A 27,120-nucleotide genomic window follows, 5' to 3' on the forward strand; every position below is an offset into this window, starting at 1 on the left:
GTCTCCAGGTTTCCTCTTTCCGTTTCAATTGCTAGTACTTCACTGAGAAAAATAGCTTAGCTTCTAATCTCCCGGCGCGCTCTCGAGCCTTTCGCTCTTCGACTTGTAAGTCTTCAAATCTCTGAAAAGCACAATATACGACACTAGATGATTCGTCTCGTCCACGTTCCTGTGATTCCGTTTCCACATTGTGAGCTTGGCTGAATTCTTTCTCAATTATTTTCATTTCTTGGGTTGATTTCTTGACGTTGGTGATGCCGTTTCTTTGTACGTATTTATCCGATAACAAGTCATGTCTGCCACCACGCGGTCTAAAAATTCATCCGGTCGCTCTCTTGCTTCACGCACTTGTCGAAGGCTTGGTAAATCCCATTAAGTAGTTGCAGGAGCTTGTGCCTAGCTTGAGTAAATGCTGCTTTGCTTCTCGATTTCGACTGTTTTAGAATCTCTCTGGAATTGTCCAGTACACAGCTGTACTTTTCGCCTCCTTTGTCGTTTTGCTCGTTCCTTCATCTATGTTTTTTTTCCTTCATCATGTTGATTCAGTTCTGTTATGAATCTTCGCTCAGCTACTAAATGTTTTCCAGATAACCGTACGATCCTTTTCACTTTTCATGCTTTATTACCACGATCCTTTGATTACAAGGTTTTTTTCCGATCCGCTATTAAGCTCTAACTTTTCACTATAATTACATGATGAAAATAACTGCGAACAATATAACGACAGTAATAACGACAGCAAAACTGTTTCGTTGTCTTTTCGTATAGTGTTCCACAAAGCTATTTTCGAAAAGATTACGTAATCCTATTACGTTCCGAGTTTTGAGATGACAATAGGTAATTTTAGATCTTAACGTCGACGTCACTCACGGACTTTTCTGAAAATTTAAAAACTTTCTCGAAAATTCCTGAAGGCCTTTCCAGATTTTCTCTATGTCACTTGCTATTTTGTGTTAATTTAGCGGCCTTGACATAGTTCTGTTTAATACTTAAAGTCTTTGGAACACAAAGTTTTGCGTACTTTCCTAATTTATCATCTCCATTTATAAATAATCAGTTTGCAAATGTTTTTGAAATGTATTGTTTCATTTAAGAATTATTGATTATTGATTATTTATTATTTATTTTTTATTTTTTACATATACAATTTGTTAGGCGCATTTGATCATATACACAGGCTAATTTGCGCCATACAAATATTAATTATTTAATTAATTAATTATTAATTAATTATTAATTGAAGGCCGAAATCTTTTCAAAAATGTTTATTACCTACGCCACCGCGCGATCGGCTAAAAATGACGAGTTTTACGGGTTGTAATGAAATCAAAATTTTCCGACCTTCCTTATTGTTTACTTCCTTTAACCGTATCTAGACCAGGGGAGGGGATGTTTGGAATCTGCTTGCGGTGACTTGGAACCTGAATAGCTTCATTTTTCTTAACATTTGAGCAAACGGTCAGGATATTCAGGACTTTTTCGGAAATTTATCTTGTAACAATTTTGATATCGTCCGTTACTGTTACTGTCCGTTAATTGTCATACCTTTCTAACTTAAAATATTTTGAGGGAGACGGAAAAAAGACCAGTCTAGAGGGGGTTTTGCCTTTGTAAAACTAGATCCTGAAGAAATCTATGATTGATTTCCCAGTTTTTCATGACTACATGATAATTCAATCCACCGATAATAAATCTTGCAAAAACTTGACTTCGCGTTTAGTCAATAACCCTTATATATTTCCTTGTTGTTTTTAACAAAACAACTACAACCCTCGTACTTTTTGGATTATAAGATTATCATCAAAGGAGTTCAATAAAAGCATAACACTAAATCTTCCCAGACACAGCAATGTGATCAACCATTTGTCATCGATATAATGTCTTATCAATAATCATATTACATCACATCATACTACTTGACATCTTATGACACAAAGTCGTTTGCCATTGAGGACTTAGCCAGTCTTTTAATTTATCGGATTGGCTTTGTCAAAACAATTATTAAGGGACACAACCCCCCTAGCGTGGTTTTTATCTTGTAAAGTTTCTTCGTTCGGTTATTTAGTGTGACAGTGTTGCTCAAAGGTCAGCTGCGGTCTCTCTTTGCTAGCTCTACCCATCCTTCTCTCCCTGGGTTTCATTTTTTTGTACTATCCGCAGTAGTTCAACAAATCTGCATATTCTCTGTGTTTACTAATTTACTTACAATAATTTAATGGTAATATCATGTATGCTCTAATTTTAACCCATGAGAAAAATCGGCTTGACACTTACCTCCTCTTATCCACAGTAAGGAAACGTGTAAAATAAGGGCTTTAAGAAACCATTCGTCCATCCTTGATAAACACTGATTATCACAACATTGGTATTACTTGGCAAAGAAAGGAAAACCTGCAAAGAAGAACAGGCAAATACCCTAAGAACGGTGCCTACTAATAAAACAAATGTATTTTTGTGCGGTTTATGACTATGCGGGGACAGCAGATCCTAGCAAGGGTTTTTGAAATCCAAAAATTAAATTGGGTGTAACCACGCAATTTTTAGAGATAATTAAGCAACAGTTATTCTAAAAGACAGTAAAATACAAGGTAATATATGGCATTTTTATCCAATTTGGAGCTTTATTTTCTCTGAAAAATGTATAGTTTCCCCATAGTTTTTTTTGTAGACGGTTATATAAGTAAACTACAATTACAAGTAGCTGTCATTACTGCGATAAAGATCTTGCATCATTAATTAGACGGAAATATTAAATGAAATCGTGTTTTTTGGCAAAGAAAACATTTTGTTTCCTTTTCTAGTATCAGTGTCTAATTTTAATACGAAATGTCTATTATAAAATTTCCAATACGTCAATGAGCAGATTCAAATCATTCTCCCTCGGCCTTTCTGTTTTCCTTGCCTTTAAGCATATTCTGATAAGATACTCTGATATTTCAATATCACACCTCGTGTTATGATAAGTCAATGACTAAATGTGTGGGAAATTATCCTCGCTTAACCTTTTTTCTTCTTGTTTTTCTGGTACTGAGCAGCCATGTATTCTATTTCGTCATCATTTAGTGTAGGGATCCCATGAGATTGCACAATCCAATCCCAGAAATCAATGCGAAAAGAAGCAAAGGTAACATCCTTGTCATTGCGACTAAAAGTCCACTGGACTTATTCTTTGCGATTACACGGTCACAATAGGCTGCAATCAGTCATGACCGAAGCACATGGCGGCAATGGCGGCACGAAAGTTGTCGACCAGTTGCTCATCGACATCTCCACTGGAGATTCTTCTGTCGTGGGCTCACAGAGTTCCGCACGGGACAACATACAAACTAAAGACAGCGGAAAATCCGTTTCTCGAAAGAAGTCAACAGGGATATTTTGTTTGTTACTAGAAATCCTCAATTCAGTATTTAAACTCGGCCGTCAATAGCTGATTTCAAAACGTACCTTTGCTAGAATAGACACCCTTTGTGTAGCTTCGAACAATCCAAAATACAGAATGTGTTTAACCCGTAGCTAACAGTTCGCTTATGGTTAAGACACCGGAACACTAATGCTTCTTTTACTTGCAAATTAAGGCTGCACCTGCATTTCACAGGTAACTCCTTTCACTTGCTCTAATTGGTTTCTTCGTTAATTCGCTCTAATTGCTTTCATATAGAGCCTTACAGTTTGCTTATGGTTAACACACAGAGACAGTCAGGCGTCTTTAACTGACAAATAATAATGGCTACAACTGCATCTTGCCACCAAGGAGTAGCGCGCTTCTGGAAACTCTTGCCAAATTTCAGACCAAAATTTTTCCTAACCTATTTCAGAAACGACCTTCTTGTCGATTGCATACCGTCCAAATTCTCCAAATGATCATGGTAATCCGCTACAAACTTACAAGAAGCTAAATTGGTTCAACGACCGATATGAATATGTCAAACATGTCAGCAGGACTTTGCTAGGGCCTTCAACTCCATTTTACTCGTGACAACTAAAATCAATTCCAGACCAGCCTCACCCTATTCAGCCAAATGTGGTCAGATTCTATGCTCTTCTTCAAACTAAGGAGGCTGCCGCGGTCAAAACCGTCCTTAAAGTTAAACAAGACTTATCCTTGTTAATCACCAATTTATAGAAGACGTTGCTATTTTTTGCGTCATGCATGGAAAGTTTTAATATCTTTTTTTTCCAACTCACCATGAGGGCTCGTTTTTCTAATACGTATTACGTATTAGCAGTTAATTTTAATACAAAAGCGCTGACTCGGAGATACTAAGCTTAAAGGATTGTTAAACATGACGATTTCTGAGAGACGTTTCTTGCCATTATGGAATATTAAAAAAAGCAATATTACGAAGGAAAGAAGCCAGTTGAGCTGGGGGGGGGGGGGGGGGGGGTGGGGGGAGGGGAGGACTTCAAAATTCGACTCTCCTACATAAGCTATAGGAGTGATTTTGCTATAAGTGTGTTTAGCCAAAGTGTATGGATATTTAGCTTTTTAGGTCTAGATGGCTTCAGGAATTGTCGTGTTTTGGACAGCATTTCGTTCATTTGATCTCAATAACTCAGCGCTTTTATATTAAAATTCTGAATGCGTTCGTAATGAAAAAGGACCGCACGTGGCGAATTAAAAAGAAGATATTAAAACTTTCCATATATGGTGCAAAGGATAACAATGGCCACGTTAAATTTGTGATAAAAAGTAATACTCTTATTAAATTTTATAGTGCCTTTTACCTCCAGTTGAAGAATTAGATTTTGATGCAGGTCGTCAAAATAGTTCAGTTGATTTTATTTTACATTTTTATTAAAGGTGTCTTTAAACCGTAAGCATGATGCTCTCTGAAAAGAAATAATTAGCATCGTTTTTTATTTGACACAAAATGTCCAACAATATTCCCTATATGTCAACAAGCAGATGCTAGGCAAATATATTCTCTCTCAAACTTGTTTTCCTTTTATAGTGCTATCTTTTTCCGTTAAAATCTCTAAACCATAAACGAGACAAGAATCTTAAAGGAAATCATTTTGCTCTTTGGTAAAGAAAACAGTTTTTCCCTTTTCTGAATGTTAGTTTCAAATTTGGATACAAAATGTCAGTTAATATTCCCAATATGCCAATGATCAGCAGCAAGCTAAATTATTCACCCTAAACCTCGCTTTCTTTTTGTAGAAGGTTATACAAGTAAACTACAATTACAAGTAGATGTCGTTTTTTGCGATAAAGATCTTGCATCATTAATAAAACGGAAATCTTAAGCGAAATCCTGTTTTGTTTTGTTTTTTTTGAGAAAGAAAACATTTTTTTGTTTTCTAGTATCAGTTTCTAGTTTGAATACGAAATGTCTATTATAATATTTCCAATATGTCAATGAGCAGATTCAAATCATTCTCCCTCGGCCTTTTTGTTTTCCTTGCCTTTAAGCATACTCTGATAAGATACTTTGATATCACACCTCACCTCACACCTCGTATTATGATATTCTCAATAAGTCAATAGCGAATTGAGTGGAAAATTATTCTCGCTGAACCTTTTTTCTTCTTGTTTTTTGGTACTGAACCGCCATGACCTTTACCGTACTACATACATTAACATTTCTCTTGTTACTGGAAACCCTTAATTCATTATTTAAACTCGGCCGTCAATAACTGATTTCAAAACGTACCTTTGCTAGAATGGACACCGTTTGTGTAGCTTCGAATAATCCAAAATACAGAATGTGTTTAACCCGTAGCTGACAGTTCGCTTATGGTTAAGACACCGGAACACTAATGCTTCTTTTACTTGCAAATTAAGGCTGCACCTGCATTTTGCATGTAAATCCTTTCACTTGCTGCAATTGGTTGCTTCGATAATTCGCCCAAATTGATTTGACATAGAGCCTTACAGTTTGTTTATGGTTAAGACACAGAGACAGTAACGCGTCTTTTACTGACAAATAATAATGACTACAACTGCGCCTTGCCACCGGGGGTATCGCGCTTCCTAAAACTCTTGCCTAATTTCAGATCAAATTTTTTTCCCTAAACTATTTTAGACACAACCATCCTGTCGATAGCATACCATCCAAATTCTCCAAATGATCATGTTAACCCGCTACAAACATACAAGAAGCCAAATTGGTTCAGCAACCGATATGAATATGTCGAACATGTGAGTAGGACTTCGCTAGGGCTTTCAACTCCATTTTACTCGTGACAACTATAACCAATTCCAGACCAGCCTAAAAGTGATCAAAATCTATGTTCTTCTTCAAACCAAGGAGGCTGCCGCGGTCAAATCCGCTCTTAAAGTTAAACAAGACTTATCCTTGTTAATCACAAATGTAAAGAAGACGTTCTTTTGTGCGTCATGCATGGAAAGTTTTGAATATCTTTTTTTTTCCAATTCACCATGAGGGCTCGTTTTTCATTACGAACGTATTACGTATTAGCATTTAATTTTAATATAAAAGCGCTGACTCCGAGACATTTAGCTTAAAAGATTGTCAAACACAACGATTTCTGAGAGACGTTTCTTGCCATTATGAAATATCAAAAAAGCAATATTACGAAGGAAGCTAGCCAGTTGATCTAGGGGGAGGGGTAGGACTTCAAAATTCGACTCTCCTACATAAGCTATAGGAGCGTTTTTGCTATAAGCGTGTTTAGCCAAATGGTATGAATATTTAGCTTTTTAGGTCTAGATGGCCTCAGGACTTGTCGTGGTTTGGACAACATTTCGGTCATTTGATCTAAATAACTCAGCTCTTGTATATTAAAATTCTTAATGCGTTCGTAATTAAAAAGGACCACACGTCGTGAATTAGAAAGAAGATATTAAAACTTTTCATGTATGGTACAAAGGATGACAATGGCTGCGTTAAATTTGTGATAAAAATTAATACTCTTATGAAATTTTATAGTTCCTTTTTCCTGCAGTTGAAGATACTTACACAAAGGCTAAGCTTTTTGTTCAAGTCGTCAAAATAGTTTTAACTATTTATTAATTTAAAAATTGACTTTATCCCACAATTTTATCAAAGGCGTATTCAAACCGTAAGCATGATTCTCTCTTAAAAGAAATAATTAGCATCGTTTTTAATTTGACAAAAAATGTCCAACAATATTCCCTATATGTCATCGAGCACATGCTACGCAAATTATATTCTCCCTCAAACTTGTTTTCCTTTTAAAGTGCTCAGTCTTTTTCCATTAAAAACTCTACACCATAAATGATACGAGAATCTTAAACGAAATCATGTTGCTCGTTGAAAAAGAAAACAGTTTTTCCCTTTTCTGTATATCAGTTTCAAATTTGGATACAAAATGTCAGTTAATATTCACGATATGCCAATAATCAGCAGCAAGCTAAATTATTCACCTTAAACCTTGCTTTTCTTTAGTACCGAAGGTTATACAAGTAAACTACAATTGCAAGGGGCTGTCCTTTCTGCGATAAAAATCTTGCATCATTAATAAGACGGAAATCTTAAATGAAATCGTGTTTATTGGCAAAGACACATTTTTTCCTTTTCTAGTATCAGTTTCTAATTTGAATACGAAATGTCTATCATAATATTCCCAATATGTCAATGGTTTTAAGACTTCCAAATACTACCATTTCTCAATTATGTAAATTAGTAGCCTAAACCTTTGCATGAACCTCACAAGAAAGTATGACTTGAAAAACGCTCTCCAAGACAAAGAAAACACTGATATAGTTTCACAATACAGTACATTATAAAATATTTGAGATAGTACGCGCGCTCTCATTGGTCGATAGGTGTGTTAAGATGAGAGCAGGATCCCATTACCCGGAGCGTACAACTTCCTTATATTTGTGCAACGGCGTTTTCACAAGTTGTTTTATTTTTAGATACGCCTTTCCCGCGATAATTACTGTTTTACGGTGACGTCCGCATCAAAACAAATCTGATTAAAAATAAAATGGCGGCGAAGCTACGATTTTTTTGGTACTTTATTCCGTTCTCCACTTGTCGTTTTCCATCATTCCAATCCACCCTTCCATCAGAGGGCCTTCCCACAATACCATGCGTTTTATTTTCACTTTCAACATATGAAGTTGCGGCCTACCTTTCAATAAGCTTATCTCTGAGTGCGAATATACGCGAGTCTCCCTTCGATATATTGCTCTGACGGTTTTCACAATGGTCAAATAGGCCTTAAATAGTATTGCAAAACAATGAAGAGGTCCGATCAGGATGTAGAAAATCCTTTTAAAACAAATGAACCCCGTTTAGAAGTTGAAGAGTCAGCTACGTGTTCGTCTCCGGCGGCCGAGGAAGGTCCGGAGGGTCACAACAATTCTTTAGTCGACAAGAGCATTTCAGTAAAGAAAGCCTTACGACTAGACCTAGAGCTCAGACAAGAACTTAAATTTCTGCAGGCGGCATCGAAAGAATCTTCACTGAAGAAAATTATGGAAGGAGATGAACGGCGGCTGCGGGAATGGAGTCAAGTTGTAAGCAGTGCGGGTTATTTTTGCGAGGTGCGATCTCTCGTGTCAGATTTGTCCCCCCTTCCCTGAATCTCTTGTGGAACAATGACCCGCGACAAATGAACCGATGTTGGCTCTTTTCATTACCGCTCGAAGACCCTTATGTTCGATTCTAGTACTGGCTCAGGCTGTTCGCCTTACAATTTTTTCAGACGGCGAGTGGCGACTGGATAGTCCGATTTACGCCGGAACACCGCCGGTAAAATCACAAGTGGAACATTGAGATTGCCAGAATGTTTTGCATCGTTTTGCAAAAACAAACACTAAACATTTGTCAGAAGAAATCGCTCAAGCATCTTAGAGACTCGCATGACAGTTACCGACTGTCTTAGCTTTTAATATCTACTAGATGCGAGCTTACCCACAAAACAATGGAGATAAAACATAATACTTGTCGTTCAGTCAGGAGGCAACGGAGCTGAAAAGAAAAACTGCAAGAGGCCAAACCTCTCGAAAGCGAGAGACAACAATGATCAACTTTGTAAAGACGTGGAGATATTAGACTCTCATATACGTGATAAACGAACACCCTGCAATCTCAATGTAGATAGATAGCACGAGCATGAAATCCCGAGCAACGAATTCCACGAATCCTATGTCTTCATAAATGACATATATTTAGCGCTGTCTCCTAAAGACGCGGATTTATTGGACTCATATACGTGATAAACGAACATCCTGCAATCTCACTGCAGATAAGCATGAAATCACGAGTTACGAAATCCACGGATCCCATGTCGTCATAGCATTTATTAATGCGCTGTCTGATATCTTGCAGTTTAAAGTCCGAGCCGGTAAACCTAAAAAAAAATGCGACAGAGTTGGCATACCCAATGGCATATGAAAAACTTCTCCTTATGGCTCAGAAAACCTCCATTCAGTATATTTGAGTTTTTCCCTTTATGATCAAGATAAACGTCATCACTAAGCAGATTTAAGGTACCGTTGAAGGCTTTATTATAGTCGCGTTGGCCCGTCAACATGTGGAAGAGTCATTCTAGTTACGTAATAACAGTCTCTTACACAATCGCTTGTGATTGGTTACCCAAAACTAATTCGCGGGAAAGGCTAGTTTAAAAATAACTCTACTTGTGAAAACGCCTTTTCACAGACTCGGTATGAAAGTTGTACGCTCCCGGTAATGGGCTCCTGATGAGAGTATGTAAATACGGTTGTGATGTCACGTTTTCTGTGTCTCTTGGCACAATTTGAAAACATTTCAAAGCCTTCGCAAGACTCGCAAGGTAATTTTAAGTACAACTGTTAAGGAAATGTAGAAAATTTCCCAAAATTTTGATCGGGTTTGCCTATCTCCTTTCTCCTGAACCACAGCGCTTTGCCTGCCTCGCTAGACAACCTCGTCGAGAGAGCTCATTTGAAGACGACAAAATATGCAACAAATACGCAGTAAACGTGTTTCAAGGTAATTTTTGCATCGGAGTACCACAATTTAATTCTCCAAAAGACATTCTTTTTTCAAAAAATGTACACGAAAACGAACACAAAACTATATGCTACAGACTATAAATGTTTCAAATCAAACTTTGTACGGCCGGTTGCCGTGTTTTGGCTGTCAAATTTGTATAAAATGTATTTTCTCCGAGATTTTTTCAGCGTAATAATCCACTATTACGATTACTATTACCAGCATTTAACTTCACAGTCTAGATCCGCTGCTTGTGCTATGATTCCTAAACAGCAAAACTTCACAAGGCACGATGAAGAATTCGACTTCTCAGCCATCTCAGGCTGCCACATCGGGCAAGTTCACGTAACTTTCAAGAGCGATCATGCACAGTGACATTTATTTTAAGCTTCAATAAACTCCTCATCTTGAAGTTCTTTCCTTACATAATCGCATATTTTGAACATTTCTTCTAGTTTTCACCGAATGGTCGGTATTTTTCTGAAAGATTTACGAGAATTCAAAGCTGAAATCGCCGTCATCCACACGGGGCTCGCTGATGCTTGCCACAAATTTCAACTTGATGTTGACTTTTATAACGCAAATTTTGATTGGTTCATGTGTTGTCAGATGCGCGTTTTCATTGGCTAGTAGCAAATATGCTTGTCCAGGGCGTGTACTGTGAACATCTATTTCAATCAAGAAATGAATAAATAAATTTCCCTTCATTTGTCGAATCATTTTTTTAGAAATATTTTACAAAAGCAATAGGACTTTTTTCCCATGTTTACATAGCCTCATCTAAACACTAGGGGAGTTGGCAGAATTCTCGAAAGTTATGCAAACCCGAGACGCAGTCGAGGGTTTGCATATCTGTCTCGAATTCTCCCAACCCCCTCGTGTTTAGATGAGGCTATGTAAACACGGAAAAAGTCTTCCATTGCTTAACTGTAATTTTATGTTGGTACTCACATAAATAGCTTTATGACTCCTTTCTGAGACTGTAAGGAATATTAGATGAGATGGAATCTGATTGCCACAAGCCGAGGTTGTTTACTTGAGCGCTTCGAAAAACCTTAATAGCATAATACAAACTCGCTTCGCTTTGAGAAGAAAAAATTGGCCATTGTTCATAGCCGCTTTTTATTTGAAAGTGCCAAGCTTAAGATAATAACTGACAAACGATGAGGAAACAATAAGGAATTCAAAGCTCTACCAAAATGTTTGTTTCGCTTTGAGATTCGGTTCCAAGGTAGATTTGAACCTAAACCCTCATCCCCGGAGGGCATGTAGCATAATACTGCGCCACACATGCTTCTCTACCTTCACAGTAAATTATTTTTGTATTTAATGATTGTTTCTGTTGCTTGACTATCTGCACCCGTGGCGCAACGATTTTAATAGCTAAATGACTTTGGACCGCAAGACAAGAATACACAAATAAACAAGGAGCACCCTCAGGCGATTATCCATCGTATTTTCTCCTTTCATTCCACGCAAAATCCCTGTTTCAACACCAACTTTTAGGTAAAATAGAAAAGGTTTTTGTAGCTCCAAACTAGCCAAAGTTAGTATGTTGTTTGAAATGACAGTTCGATTATGCTTAAGACACAGTGACAGTCAGGCGTCTTTTACTGACAATTAATAATGGCTACACCTACAACTTGCCACAGCTCAGGGGGTAGTGCGTCTCTTAAAACTCTTGCCTAATTTTAGACCAAAATATTTGATTTTTGCTAACCTGTTTCAGACACGACCTTCTTGGCGATTGCATACCATCCAAATTCTCCTAATGATTATGTTAACCCGCTACAAACATACATGAAGCTTTATTGGTTCAAAGAACAATATGAATATGTCAAACGTGTGAGTAGGACCTCGTTACACCTCCCAACTCTATTTTACTCGTGAAAACTATAACCAATTCCAGACCAGCCTAACCCTATTCAGCAAAAAGTGGACTACTTCAAACTAAAAAGGCTGCCGCGGTCAAAATTTCCCTCAAATTTAACAAGACTTATCTTTGTTAATCACAAATTTGTAGACGACGTTGTTATTATGTGCATCATGCATAGAAAGTTTTAACATCTTTTCAATTCACCATACGCGGTCGTTTTTCATAAAGAACGTATAACGTATTAGGAATTAATTTTAATATAAAAACGCTGATTCGGAGATATTAAGCTTAAAGGACGATTCCTGGGGGTCGTTTCTTCCCATTATGAAATATTAAGAAAAAAACCACTATTACGAAGGAAAGAAGCTAGTTTATCTGGATAAAATAAAACATGTAAGTAATCGGAGGGGAGAACAACTTCAAAACTCGACTCTCCTGTATAAGGTATAGGTGTGTTTTGCCTATAGGTGTGTTTGTACTATAAGGATGTGTTTAGCTAAAGGGTATGGTTATTTAGCTTTTTTTGGTCTAAATGGCCTCAGGCATTGTCGTGTTTTGGACAACATTTTGGTGCATAGGTGTATAGGTGTGTTTGTGCTATAAGGATGTGTTTAGCTAAAGGGTATGGTTATTTAGCTTTCTTGGTCTAAATGGCCTCAGGCATTGTCGTGTTTTGGACAACAGTTTTGGTCATTTGAGCTCAATAACTCAGCGCTTTTATATTAAAATTCTTAATGTGTTCTTAATGAAAAAGGACCACACGTGGCGAATTAAAAAGAAGATATTAAAACTTTCCATGCATGGTACAAAGGAGAACAATATCCGCGTTAAATTTGTGATAAAAAAATATTACTTTAATAAACTTTTATAGTTCCTTTTTCCTGCAGTTGAAGATACTTCCACTAAGGCTTAGCTTTTAATTTAAGTCGTCAAAAATAGTTTTCACTCTATATCAATTTGAAAATTGACTTTATCTCACAGTTTTATCAAAGGTGTATTCAAACCGTAAGCATGATGCTCTCTGAAAAGAAATAATTAGCATCGTTTTTTTTTGACACAAAATGTCCAACAATATTCCCTATATGTCAACAAGCAGATGCTAGGCAAATTATATTCTCCCTCAAACTTGTTTTCCTTTTATAGTGCTATCTTTTTCTATTAAAAACTCTAAACCATAAACGAGACAAGAATCTTAAAGGAAATCATTTTGCTCTTTGGTAAAGAAAACAGTTTTTCCCTGTTCTGAATGTTAGTTTCAAATTTGGATACAAAATGTCAGTTAATATTCCCAATATGCCAATGATCAGCAGCAAGCCAAATTATTCACCCTGAACCTTGCTCTCCTTTTGTACCGAGGGTTATAAAAGTAAACTACAATTGCAAGGAGCTTTTTTTTCTGCGATAAAGATCTTGCATCATCACTAAGACGTAAATCTTAAACGAAATCGAGTTTTTTGGTAGAGAAAACTTTTCCTTTTTAATTATCAGTTTTTAATTTGAATACGAAATTACTATTGTAATATTCCCAATATGACTATAAGCAAATTTAAATCATTCTCCTTCGACCTTTTGTTTTCCTCGCCTTTAAGCATGCTCTGATAAGGTACACCGATATTATCACACCTCGTGTTATTATATTCTCAATAAGTCGATGACTAAATGTGTGGGAAGTTATTCTCCGTTAACTTTTTTTTCTTTTTCTTTCTTTTTTTTTTTTGGTTCCGAGCCGCCATGAATTTTAGCGAACTATACTACATACAGGGATATTTTGCTTGTCACTAGAGACCCTCAATTTTATTGTTTAAACACGGCCGTCAATAACTGATTTCAAAACGTACCTTTGCTAGAATGGACACCGTTTGTGTAGCTTAAAGCCATCCAAAATACAGTTTGTGTTTAACCCGTAGCTAACAGCTCGCTAATTGTTAACACACCGGAACACTAACGCTTCCTTTACTTGCAAATTAATGCTGCACTTGCATTTAACATGTGTCTCCTTTCACTTGCTCCAATTGGTTTCTTTACTAATTTGCTCTAATTGCTTTCAGACAGAGCTTTACAGTTCTTTCATGGTTAGGACACAGAGACAGTGAAAGGTCATTTACTGACAAATAATAATGGCTACACTTGCATTTTGCCACCGGGGATAGCGCGCTTCTTGAAACTCTTGCCAAATTTCAGACCAAAATATGTGATTTCTCCTAACCTATTTCAGACACGACCTTCTTGTTGATTGCATACCATCCCAATTCTCCAAATGATCATGTTAAACCGCTAAAAACATACAAGAAGCTAAATTGGTTCAAAGACCGATATGAACACGCCAAACATGTGGGTAGGACCTCGTTGGGCTTTCCAACTCCATTTTACTCGTGGAAACTGTAACCAATTCCAGTTGTATAAGTGTGAAGCAGCAAGGCGACAGCGAACCTGACAATATGGGCTTTTGTTGCGTTCTTCATTATGATCAGCCGTCAAAACTTAAAGCACATTAACGATATGGCAATAAAACCTAAGAGGTAAATATAGTTTCCTTCCGCAAAATGGTATGATGACGTCAAATGACGTGGGCATTGCGTCATTGAACGCCATCTTGACTTCCATTTCCTGAAGTTTTAAAGAAATCCAAAAATCCAAGATAGCGAATTCAAGATGGCCGCATTTTGGCAATCACGATGTCATTACAACGCTATGTGCTGTCATCAGTTCTCACTGTGGACGTCTAAAGAGACCTTTGTGGACGTACTATCTCTCCTTCTAGTCTCAATGTCATAGCACTTGTATTCTCGTTATGGAGGGGGCAGAACCCCCCCCCCCCCCCATCCCATCCCAGCCCCACATGGCAGAAAAACCCCGGTCTAGAAGATAACGTTAAAGGGAAATTAACGAAATTAACGATAAAATCGAACTACGTTTCGAAGTCGTCATAACTTTTGTTAGTACCACCATCCACGAAAACGAAGAAGACACTCGGTGACAGGGCTTTTACTGCTGCTGCACCATCACTGTGGAATAAACTGCCAAGCACAATAAGGGACGAGGATAATCTTACACGTTTTAAGTCCAAATTGAAGACATTTTTATTTAGAGTTGCTTACAATACGATGTAAGGACTGTAAGAATTGTAAATAACTATTTTTATGTTTTTCCCCCTGGGCTTCTCCTATAAACTTATCTAGTGAGTGCTGTATAGACTGAGCTCGTTTACTGGGCACAATAATTTTACTCTCACACAAAACATTTGGAGTAAAATGGCTGAGGGAAAGCCCCAAAGCCGCTTTTATTAAAATAACCAATTCATACTTCATATAACATTACAATCTGTTAAAGATATTTTGGCCCAGTAAAGGTGAGGGCAACAAAAACGCCGTGCCATATGGCTTACAGTCTTTATGAACATAAAAGAGGTGGACTGGTACAAGGGGAGGAGGTGGGAGTTCAAATGAATGTCTTCACTCGATGAAAAAGCTGCGTGAATGCACGACCACGACCGATCGCGAGGTCACCAAGCAAGCATTTCGCCTTGAGGGGTTGTGATGTAATGACCTTCCCTTCCACCCCTATGCCGCGTCACGCAATAGTAAGTGACTGTAACAAGCAACAAGACCAGAGAGAAAAACATAAAAATTCTATTTGCAGGCAAATATTTTATTTATGTTTTTCCCCCTGGGCTTCTCCTATAAACTTATCTAGTGAGTGCTGTATAGACTGAGCTCGTTTACTGGGCACAATAATTTTACTCTCACACAAAACATTTGGAGTAAAATGGCTGAGGGAAAGCCCCAAAGCCGCTTTTATTAAAATAACCAATTCATACTTCATATAACATTACAATCTGTTAAAAATATTTTGGCCCAGTAAAGGTGAGGGCAACCAAAACGCCAAAAGTATCATTATGAAAATAATGATGCTGCCCCACCCCAGGAAATACAGCACTCACAAAAAGTTTGGAAAACGGCTCACATTTGTGCAAAGATACTGGTACAATCGACATGTAAAGGAAAATATTGAGACTGCTGCCCTTGCTAATCAGTCCAATATAGACCTTGAATTACTGGAGATATGGTACTGCTGCCCCTGCTAATCAGTCCCATATGTCCAAGCAAGCAAGATTACCAAAACCTACAATGAATAATATAACTGGCGAACATTAACACGGCTAATCAGTTCAAAATAAACCAATGCAACTAAGCAAAGAAACTGAATCAAAGAAAATGGGACAATATTGAGACTGCTGCCCTTGCTAATCAGTTCGATATAGACCTTGAATTACAGGAGATATGGAAACTGCTGCCATTGCTAATCAGTTCCATAACCCCCGGCAAGCAATATTACTGGAACATAATATCAGTTACATAACTCCCAGCAAGGAAGAGTATCAAATTATGAATCTTATGATTGTAATTGTTATAGAGAATAACATTAACACTTTAACAACAGGAGATATGTAGACTGCTGCCCTTGCTAATCAGCCATAAATATCAAGGAAATTGTTATTACACAACCATAATGACAAATGATTACAGCCCAAATTATAAGCTTCTCGTAATTACCAACATACAGTAGTTAAGAAAATTCTCACTTCGTAACACTAAGAAACCCGAGAAACATTAGAAAATGCTGCCCTTGAGAATCAGTTTCATATGTGTCGCGTAAAAAAGACACGGCAAGCGTAAGTCATGCAACAAAAATTACTAGGTTGATACTGAAGGGATGCGAATATACTTATGAAAGGCATTAGACTTCGATCTGCCCAAAACCCGTATCTGGGTATCAGACAAACCCCGATCTGCAGCATAAGAAGCAGCCCCAATCCTAAAACTGTGCCCCTTGTAACGTGCCGGGTTGAGACAGCAGAATAGTTTCCAAGACCTTTGGTAAGTAGGAAGGGATGACGGCTGCAGGCTTGATTTCATAAGGGTTGAGACTATGGCTGCCAATTCTGAGGCTGCAGATACAGGGGAATCTCTGTTGGGCAGTGACCCATGTGATGTAGAGCCAAACGTCTAAAAGTCTGTACCTGTCCGGGTCATTTGGACAGCGGTGATCGAGTCCTAGACAAGAGAACTGCTAGCGGGTAAAGATGCAGTGAATGGAACCTCAGTTAAAGCGTCTGTGATTTGCGGGACACCACCCGTACTAGACATGCGGCACGAAACTTCAACAGCAACCCTAGTAACAAGTTGGTCCAGCAACTCAGGAGGAAGGGCAGTTGCCGCCCGAGACACCTCAGCAGCTGCGGGTTCCAAATGGGCATCCTCGGTGCTTGAGGCCACTGCAGCTGGTTGTCGGCCTCTCTTCTGCCTTTGGCCACAGGCGGTTTAGCAGAAGCGGCTGAAAGCCTGGTGGAACGTTTAGGTGGCATGACTGCAAAGAGAACTTAAAATAACGGCAGAAACTAAAGCACTGTAAAAAATAAAATTAAGATTGGAATCGGAACGAAATAACTAAATAAAATAATAATAATTAGTGGGCAGGGACAAGCCATGTCAGACAAAAAGTCGACGCACCAGCAAGCCCTATAAAGGCCCCAAAAGAAAACAGAGGGCAAAGCATCAGAGGCAAAATTAACACTACCTTGAGGGCGAAGCCTCGAAGGTAAATAAAACAACATTGAGGGCGAAACCTCGAAGGTAAATAAAACAACCTTGAGGGCGAAGCAGCGAAGGTAAATAAAACAACCTTGAGGGCGACGCCTCGAAGGTAAATAAAACAAGCTTGAGGGCGAAGCCTCAAAGGTAAATAAAACAACCTTGAGGGCGAAGCCTCAAAGGTAAATAAAACAACCTTGAGGGTGAAGCCTCGAAGGTAAATAAAACAACATTGAGGGCGAAACCTCGAAGGTAAATAAAACAACCTTGAGGGCGAAGCAGCGAAGGTAAATAAAACAACCTTGAGGGCGACGCCTCGAAGGTAAATAAAACAAGCTTGAGGGCGAAGCCTCAAAGGTAAATAAAACAACCTTGAGGGCGAAGCCTCAAAGGTAAATAAAACAACCTTGAGGGTGAAGCCTCGAAGGTAAATAAAACAACCTTGAGGGCGAAGCCTCAAAGGTAAAAAAAACAACCTTGACGGCGAAGCCTCGAAGGTAAATAAAACAACCTTGAGGGCGAAGCCTCAAAGGTAAATAAAACAACCTTGAGGGCGAAGCCTCGAAGGTAAATAAAACACCCTTGAGGGCGAAGCCTCAAAGGTAAATAAAACAACCTTGAGGGCGAAGCCTCAAAGGTAAATAAAACAAGCTTGAGGGCGAAGCCTCAAAGGTAAATAAAACAACCTTGAGGGCGAAGCCTCGACGGTAAATAAAACAACCTTGAGGGCGAAGCCTCAAAGGTAAATAAAACAACCTTGAGGGCGAAGCCTCAAAGGTAAATAAAACAACCTTGAGGGCGAAGCCTCGAAGGTAAATAAAACAACCTTGAGGGCGAAGCCTCAAAGGTAAATAAAACAACCTTGAGGGCGAAGCCTCGAAGGTAAATAAAACAACCTTGACGGAGCAGCCTCCAAGGTAAATAAAACAACCTTGAGGGGGAAGCCTCGAAGGTAAATAAAACAACCTTGAGGGCGAAGCCTCAAAGGTAAATAAAACAAACTTGAGGGCGAAGCCTCGAAGGTAAATAAAACAACCTTGAGGGCGAAGCCTCAAAGGTAAATAAAACAACCTTGAGGGCGAAGCCTCGAAGGTAAATAAAACCTTGAGGGCGAAGCCTCAAAGGTAAATAAAACAACCTTGAGGGAGAAGCCTTGAAGGTAAATAAAACAACCTTGAGGGCGAAGCCTCAAAGGTAAATAAAACAACCTTGAGGGCGAAGCCTCGAAGGTAAATAAAACAACCTTGAGGGCGAAGCCTCAAAGGTAAATAAAACAACCTTGAGGGCGAAGCCTCAAAGGTAAATAAAACAACCTTGAGGGCGAAGCCTCGAAGGTAAATAAAACAACCTTGAGGGCGAAGCCTCGAAGGTAAATAAAACAACCTTGAGGGCGAGGCCTCGAAGGTAAATAAAACAACCTTGAGGGCGAAGCCTCGAAGGTAAATAAAACAACCTTGAGCGCGAAGCCTCAAACGTAAATAAAACAACCTTGAGGGCGAAGCCTCAAAGGTAAATAAAACAACCTTGAGGGCGAAGCCTCAAAGGTAAATAAAACAACCTTGAGGGCGAAGCCTCGAAGGTAAATAAAACAACCTTAAGGGCGAAGCCTCGAAGGTAAATAAAACAACCTTGAGGGCGAAGCCTCAAAGGTAAATAAAACAACCTTGAGGGCAAAGCCTCGAAGGTAAATAAAACAACCTTGAGGGCGAAACCTCAAAGGTAAATAAAACAACCTTGAGGGCGAAACCTCAAAGGTAAATAAAACAACCTTGAGGGCGAAACCTCGAAGGTAAATAAAACAACCTTAAGGGAAAGACTCGAAGGTAAATAAAACAACCTTGAGGGCGAAGCCTCAAAGGTAAATAAAACAACCTTGAGGGCGAAGCCTCGAAGGTAAATAAAACAACCTTGAGGGCGAAGCCTCAAAGGTAAATAAAACAAGCTTGAGGGCGAAGCCTCAAAGGTAAATAAAACAAGCTTGAGGGCGAAGCCTCAAAGGTAAATAAAACAACCTTGAGGGCGAAGCCTCAAAGGTAAATAAAACAAGCTTGAGGGCGAAGCCTCAAAGGTAAATAAAACAACCTTGAGGGCGAAGCCTCGACGGTAAATAAAACAACCTTGAGGGCGAAGCCTCAAAGGTAAATAAAACAACCTTGAGGGCGAAGCCTCAAAGGTAAATAAAACAACCTTGAGGGCGAAGCCTCGAAGGTAAATAAAACAACCTTGAGGGCGAAGCCTCAAAGGTAAATAAAACAACCTTGAGGGCGAAGCCTCGAAGGTAAATAAAACAACCTTGACGGAGCAGCCTCCAAGGTAAATAAAACAACCTTGAGGGGGAAGCCTCGAAGGTAAATAAAACAACCTTGAGGGCGAAGCCTCAAAGGTAAATAAAACAAACTTGAGGGCGAAGCCTCGAAGGTAAATAAAACAACCTTGAGGGCGAAGCCTCAAAGGTAAATAAAACAACCTTGAGGGCGAAGCCTCGAAGGTAAATAAAACCTTGAGGGCGAAGCCTCAAAGGTAAATAAAACAACCTTGAGGGAGAAGCCTTGAAGGTAAATAAAACAACCTTGAGGGCGAAGCCTCAAAGGTAAATAAAACAACCTTGAGGGCGAAGCCTCGAAGGTAAATAAAACAACCTTGAGGGCGAAGCCTCAAAGGTAAATAAAACAACCTTGAGGGCGAAGCCTCAAAGGTAAATAAAACAACCTTGAGGGCGAAGCCTCGAAGGTAAATAAAACAACCTTGAGGGCGAAGCCTCGAAGGTAAATAAAACAACCTTGAGGGCGAGGCCTCGAAGGTAAATAAAACAACCTTGAGGGCGAAGCCTCGAAGGTAAATAAAACAACCTTGAGCGCGAAGCCTCAAACGTAAATAAAACAACCTTGAGGGCGAAGCCTCAAAGGTAAATAAAACAACCTTGAGGGCGAAGCCTCAAAGGTAAATAAAACAACCTTGAGGGCGAAGCCTCGAAGGTAAATAAAACAACCTTAAGGGCGAAGCCTCGAAGGTAAATAAAACAACCTTGAGGGCGAAGCCTCAAAGGTAAATAAAACAACCTTGAGGGCAAAGCCTCGAAGGTAAATAAAACAACCTTGAGGGCGAAACCTCAAAGGTAAATAAAACAACCTTGAGGGCGAAACCTCAAAGGTAAATAAAACAACCTTGAGGGCGAAACCTCGAAGGTAAATAAAACAACCTTAAGGGAAAGACTCGAAGGTAAATAAAACAACCTTGAGGGCGAAGCCTCAAAGGTAAATAAAACAACCTTGAGGGCGAAGCCTCGAAGGTAAATAAAACAACCTTGAGGGCGAAGCCTCAAAGGTAAATAAAACAAGCTTGAGGGCGAAGCCTCAAAGGTAAATAAAACAAGCTTGAGGGCGAAGCCTCAAAGGTAAATAAAACAACCTTGAGGGCGAAGCCTCGAAGGTAAATAAAACAACCTTAAGGGCGAAGCCTCAAAGGTAAATAAAACAACCTTGAGGGCGAAGCCTCAAAGGTAAATAAAACAACCTTGAGGGCGAAGCCTCAAAGGTAAATAAAACAACCTTGAGGGCGAAGCCTCGAAGGTAAATAAAACAACCTTGAGGGCGAAGCCTCAAAGGTAAATAAAACAACCTTGAGGGCGAAGCCTCGAAGGTAAATAAAACAACCTTGACGGAGCAGCCTCCAAGGTAAATAAAACAACCTTGAGGGGGAAGCCTCGAAGGTAAATAAAACAACCTTGAGGGCGAAGCCTCAAAGGTAAATAAAACAACCTTAAGGGCGAAGCCTCGAAGGTAAATAAAACAACCTTGAGGGCGAAGCCTCAAAGGTAAATAAAACAACCTTGAGGGCGAAGCCTCGAAGGTAAATAAAACCTTGACGGCGAAGCCTCAAAGGTAAATAAAACAACCTTGAGGGAGAAGCCTCGAAGGTAAATAAAACAACCTTGAGGGCGAAGCCTCAAAGGTAAATAAAACAACCTTGAGGGCGAAGCCTCGAAGGTAAATAAAACAACCTTGAGGGCGAAGCCTCAAAGGTAAATAAAACAACCTTGAGGGCGAAGCCTCAAAGGTAAATAAAACAACCTTGAGGGCGAAGCCTCGAAGGTAAATAAAACAACCTTGAGGGCGAAGCCTCGAAGGTAAATAAAACAACCTTGAGGGCGAGGCCTCGAAGGTAAATAAAACAACCTTGAGGGCGAAGACTCGAAGGTAAATAAAACAACCTTGAGCGCGAAGCCTCAAACGTAAATAAAACAACCTTGAGGGCGAAGCCTCAAAGGTAAATAAAACAACCTTGAGGGCGAAGCCTCAAAGGTAAATAAAACAACCTTGAGGGCGAAGCCTCGAAGGTAAATAAAACAACCTTAAGGGCGAAGCCTCGAAGGTAAATAAAACAACCTTGAGGGCGAAGCCTCAAAGGTAAATAAAACAACCTTGAGGGCAAAGCCTCGAAGGTAAATAAAACAACCTTGAGGGCGAAACCTCAAAAGTAAATAAAACAACCTTGAGGGCGAAACCTCAAAGGTAAATAAAACAACCTTGAGGGCGAAACCTCGAAGGTAAATAAAACAACCTTAAGGGAAAGACTCGAAGGTAAATAAAACAACCTTGAGGGCGAAGCCTCGAAGGTAAATAAAACAACCTTGAGGGCGACGCCTCGAAGGTAAATAAAACAACCTTGAGGGCGAAGCCTCGAAGGTAAATAAAACAACCTTGAGGGCGAAGCCTCAAAGGTAAATAAAACAACCTTGAGGGCGAAGCCTCGAAGGTAAATAAAACAACCTTGAGGGCAAAGCCTCAAAGGTAAATAAAACAACCTTGAGGGCGAAGCCTCAAAGGTAAATAAAACAACCTTGAGGGCGAAGCCGCGAAGGTAAATAAAACAACCTTGAGGGCGAAGCCTCAAAGGTAAATAAAACAACCTTGAGGGCGAAGCCTCGAAGGTAAATAAAAGAAGCTTGAGGGCGAAGCCTTGAACGTAAATAAAACAACCTTGAGGGCGAAGCCTCGAAGGTAAATAAAACAACCTTGAGGGCGAAACCTCAAAGGTAAATAAAACAACCTTGAGAGCGAAGCCTCAAAGGTAAATAAAACAACCTTGAGGGTGAAGCCTCGAAGGTAAATAAAACAACCTTGAGGGCAAAGCCTCGAAGGTAAATAAAACAACCTTGAGGGCGAAGCCTCAAAGGTAAATAAAACAACCTTGATGGCAAAGCCTCAAAGGTAAATAAAACAACCTTAAAGGGAGAGTTTCACGGTTCGGCGCATGTGCGAGCGATAACGTAAGCGCTGTCAAACCAATTGTTTTTGGACCAATTAGAAGCGAGTACACAACACCGGCGGGATACGGCGGGCAAGTCTTATAACTTGCTGGCATAAAAATAAAACTGACCGGCCAGTGTTTCGGTCACGTTTCAGAGAGAAACAAAAAGGCTGTCCATGTAAAACACATGGGGATTTTTGCAGCGCCGCTTCGTTTATAAACCATGACATTCAAGAAATGCCAGAACTTTTGCGAACGTATACGGTTTTATTTTAGTACAATGTCGATATCTCGCGGCATCGACCTTTTTTTATTACGCGCGGTTTGAAAAGCCGAGAAGCTCCCTCAAACTTACGTTCTTAAATCCAGTAATTCATCAGTATTTAGTGATAAACTTACTATAGTGTGTACGCTCGATAGCCTGATTTTATTAGACCAGCGAGAAGGCGAAGAATGAGAAATCCACAAGCTTCAAGAAGCGATGCGACCGTTTAGTAACACTGAGTAACAACAACACTGAGCGTCCTTCCAAGATGCTGGAATGCATTTGAGAAAACTCTGCCATGGTGGCAAATCAAAACTGCGTTTGCCATTCGCAATGACCATAATTTCATAAATAAATGAATACTTTACAATAGATTTTGTAGTTTGCCGCAAATCTTTTGGATTTTTTTTTCTACTGCCTGCTATTCGAGCCCGCTAATAGACGACAACAACTATTAAACTCGCACATTTGATCTCATATTTATTCGCTTCGCATCTCAGTGTTGTACAATTTCTTCCATCCAAAGCAAAACACTGATGTTTGATGCTGTTTGTCCGTCGATTTCTCCGTTTTTGACAGTTGACTTCCATATGAACAAACAGTACGATTGAAATCTAGAAAATCCTCGCGAGTACATCCAAAGCCAGTTGGTCACCTTTGCTATTTCCGGCGAAAGCAGATGTGCCGCGAAATCGTTGTCTATTTTAAACAGACTTATCTCTTTACCAATTTTCCACGTTTGGTGAACGTATCTTGTTAACCACACAGGATTTCTACATCCACTCCACTCTGTCCGCTTTAACTTCTGTGCTTCCAGAGAGTCCACAGAACATCCCGTCGCCGGTCGGCTGCGACGTCTCCTTTCCGATCCATCAACAAAAATGTCGTTTTCGGATGCTAAAACACTTTTAACCTTACAAAAATCGAACTTATATTTACAACAGGAAACAAAAATTATAAAAAGTGAAGAACGAAGAGCGGATGATCCAAATTCGGGCGCGATTTCAACAGATTGTTCCACCACAAGCTCGCATCGAATTTAAAGTCGACCCGTACAATTTATTTTTGAGCCGGCCTGCTCGCGCATGCGCTTGACCGTGAAACTCGGCCTTTAAGAGCGAAGCCTCAAAGGTAACTAAAACAACCTTGAGGGCGAAGCCTCAAAGGTAAATAAAACAACCTTGAGGGCAAAGCCTCAAAGGTAAATAAAAAAACCTTGAGGGCGAAGCCTCAAAGGTAAATAAAAAAACCTTGAGGGCGAAGCCTCAAAGGTAAATAAAACAAGCTTGAGGGCGAAGCCTCAAAGGTAAATAAAACAACCTTAAGGGCAAAGCCTCAAAGGTAAACAAAACAAACTTAAGGGCAAAGCCTCAAAGTTAAATAAAACAAGCTTGAGGGCGAAGCCTCAAAGGTAAATAAAACAACCTTGAGTGCGAAGCCTCAAAGGTAAATAAAACAAGCTTAAGGGCAAAGCCTCGAAGGTAAATAAAACAACCTTGAGGGCGAAGCCTCGAAGGTAAATAAAACAACCTTAAGGGAAAGACTCGAAGGTAAATAAAACAACCTTGAGGGCGAAGCCGTGAAGGTAAATAAAACAACCTTGAGGGCGAAGCCTCAAAGGTAAATAAAAAAAAACCTTGAGGGCGAAGCCTCGAAGGTAAATAAAACAAGCTTGAGGGCGAAGCCTCGAACGTAAATAAAACACCCTTGAGGGCGAAGCCTCGAAGGTAAATAAAACAATCTTGAGGGCGAAACCTCCAAGGTAAATAAAACAACCTTGAGGGCGAGGCCTCAAATGTAAATAAAACAACCTTGAAGGCGAAGCCTTGAAGGTAAATAAAACAACCTTGAGGGCGAAGCCTCGAAGGTAAATAAAAAAACCTTGAGGGCGAAGCCTCAAAGCTAAATAAAACAACCTTGAGCGCAAAGCCTCCAAGGTAAATAAAACAACCTTAAGAGCGAAGCCTCAAAGGTAAATAAAACAACCTTGAGGGCGAAGCCTCAAAGGTAAATAAAACAACCTTGAGGGCGAAGCCTCAAAGGTAAATAAAATAACCTTGAGGGCGAAGCCTCAAAGGTAAATAAAACAACCTTGAGGGCGAAGCCTCAAAGGTAAATAAAACAAGCTTGAGGGCGAAGCCTCAAAGGTAAAAAAAATAACCTTAAGGGCGAAGCCTCAAAGGTCAATAAAACAACCTTGAGGGCGAAGCCTCAGAGGTAAATAAAACAAGCTTGAGGGCAAAGCCTCGAAGGTAAATAAAACAACCTAGAGGGCAAAGCCTCGAAGGTAAATAAAACAACCTTGAGGGCGAAGCCTCGAAGGTAAATAAAAAAACCTTGAGGGCGAAGCCTCAAAGGTAAATAAAACAACCTTGAGGGCAAAGCCTCAAAGGTAAATAAAACAACCTTAAGAGCGAAGCCTCAAAGGTAAATAAAACAACCTTGAGGGCGAAGCCTCGAAGGTAAATAAAACAACCTTGAGGGCAAAGCCTCGAAGGTAAATAAAACAACCTTGAGGGCAAAGCCTCGAAGGTAAATAAAAAAACCTTGAGGGCGAAGCCTCAAAGGTAAATAAAACAACCTTAAGAGCGAAGCCTCAAAGGTAAATAAAACAACCTTGAGGGTGAAGCCTCGAAGGTAAATAAAACAACCTTGAGGGCGAAGCCTCAAAGGTAAATAAAACAACCTTGAGGGCGAAGCCTCAAAGGTAAATAAAACAACCTTGAGGGCGAAGCCTCAAAGGTAAATAAAACAACCTTGAGGGCGAAGCCTCAAAGGTAAATAAAAAAACCTTGAGGGCGAAGCCTCAAAGGTAAATAAAACAAGCTTGAGGGCAAAGCCTCAAAGGTAAATAAAAAAACCTTGAGGGCGAAGCCTCAAAGGTAAATAAAACAACCTTGAGGGCGAAGCCTCAAAGGTAAATAAAACAAGCTTGAGGGCAAAGCCTCGAAGGTAAATAAAACAACCTTGAGGGCGAAGCCTCAAAGGTCAATAAAACAAGCTTGAGGGCAAAGCCTCAAAGGTAAATAAAACAACCTTAAGGGCGAGGCCTTAAAGGTCAATAAAACAACCTTGAGGGCGAAGCCTCAAAGGTAAATAAAACAACCTTGAGGGCAAAGCCTCGAAGGTAAATAAAACAACCTTGAGGGCGAAGCCTCAAAGGTCAATAAAACAACCTTGAGGGCGAAGCCTCAAAGGTCAATAAAATAACCTTGAGGGCGAAGCCTCAAAGGTAAATAAAAAACCTTGAGGGCGAAGCCTCAAAGGTAAATAAAACAAGCTTGAGGGCGAAGCCTCAAAGGTCAATAAAATAACCTTGAGGGCGAAGCCTCAAAGGTCACTAAAATAACCTTGAGGGCGAAGCCTCGAAGGTAAATAAAACAACCTTAAGGGCGAAGCCTCAAAGGTCCATAAAACAACCTTGAGGGCGAAGCCTCGAAGGTAAATAAAACAAGCTTAAGGGCAAAGCCTCGAAGATAAATAAAACAACCTTGAGGTTGAAGCCTCAAAGGTCAATAAAACAACCTTGAGGGCGAAGCCTCAAAGGTCAATAAAATAACCTTGAGGGCGAACCCTCAAAGGTAAATAAAAAACCTTGAGCGCCAAGACTGAAAGGTAAATAAAACAAGCTTGAGGGCGAAGCCTGAAAGGTAAATAAAACAACCTTGAGGGCAAAGCCTCAAAGGTTAATAAAACAACCTTGAGGGCGAAGCCTTAAAGGTCAATAAATCAACCTTGAAGGTAAAGCCTTAAAGGTAAATAAAACAAGCTTGAGGGCGAAGCCTCAAAGATAAATAAAACAACCTTGAGGGCGAAGCCTCAAAGGTAAATAAAACAACCTTGTGGGCGAAGCCTTAAAGGTCAATAAAACAACCTTGAGGGCAAAGCCTTAAAGGTAAATAAAACAACCTTAAGGGGGAAACCTCGAACGTAAATAAAACAACCTTGAGGGCGAAGCCTCAAAGGTAAATAAAACAACCTTGAGGGCGAGGCCCTGAAGGTAAATAAAACAACCTTGAGGGCGAAGCCTCGAAGGTAAATAAAACAACCTTGAGGGCGAAGCCTCGAAGGTAAATAAAACAACCTTGAGGGCGAAGCCCTGAAGGTAAATAAAACAACCTTGAGGGCGAAGCCTCGAAGGTAAATAAAACAACCTTGAGGGCGAAACCTCGAAGGTAAATAAAGCAACCTTGAGGGCGAAACCTCGCAGGTAAATAATAATAA

General features: G+C 39.7%; 2 protein-coding genes and 1 long non-coding RNA gene across 13 annotated transcripts in view; 1 reads left to right on the forward strand and 2 right to left on the reverse strand.

Annotated features, from left to right (window-relative positions):
- The window catches only part of LOC146485651 (exoskeleton protein RP43-like), a 77,435-nt gene extending 71,699 nt beyond the window's left edge, over nt 1-5,736 (reverse strand). Inside the window, exons 1-2 of one of the 7 annotated variants that reach the window (XM_085102971.1) lie at nt 5,655-5,736; nt 2,275-2,391 (exon numbers count right to left, since the gene is read on the reverse strand). In XM_085102971.1, coding sequence (XP_084959097.1) covers nt 2,275-2,335 — 61 coding nt within the window. In that variant the 5' untranslated portion in view covers nt 2,336-2,391; nt 5,655-5,736. Of the gene's footprint in view, nt 1-2,274; nt 2,392-3,444; nt 3,608-5,654 lie in introns of those variants that run through there. The other 6 variants (XM_085102976.1, XM_085102973.1, XM_085102974.1 and 3 more) reach the window with 6 other exon arrangements.
- The window catches only part of LOC146485634 (ras-like protein 1), a 567,471-nt gene that overhangs the window by 445,865 nt on the left and 94,486 nt on the right, over nt 1-27,120 (forward strand). The window lies entirely within an intron of this gene.
- Nucleotides 15,031-27,120, reverse strand: part of LOC146485654 (uncharacterized) — a 14,387-nt gene continuing 2,297 nt past the window's right edge. Inside the window, exon 2 of the long non-coding RNA XR_014863237.1 lies at nt 15,031-17,157. This is a non-coding gene — a long non-coding RNA (uncharacterized LOC146485654). The remainder of the gene's footprint in view (nt 17,158-27,120) is intronic.

The sequence above is a fragment of the Pavona decussata genome, unplaced genomic scaffold (genome assembly GCF_977016875.1).
Source record: "Pavona decussata unplaced genomic scaffold, jaPavDecu1.1 SCAFFOLD_25, whole genome shotgun sequence".
NCBI lineage: Eukaryota > Metazoa > Cnidaria > Anthozoa > Scleractinia > Agariciidae > Pavona > Pavona decussata.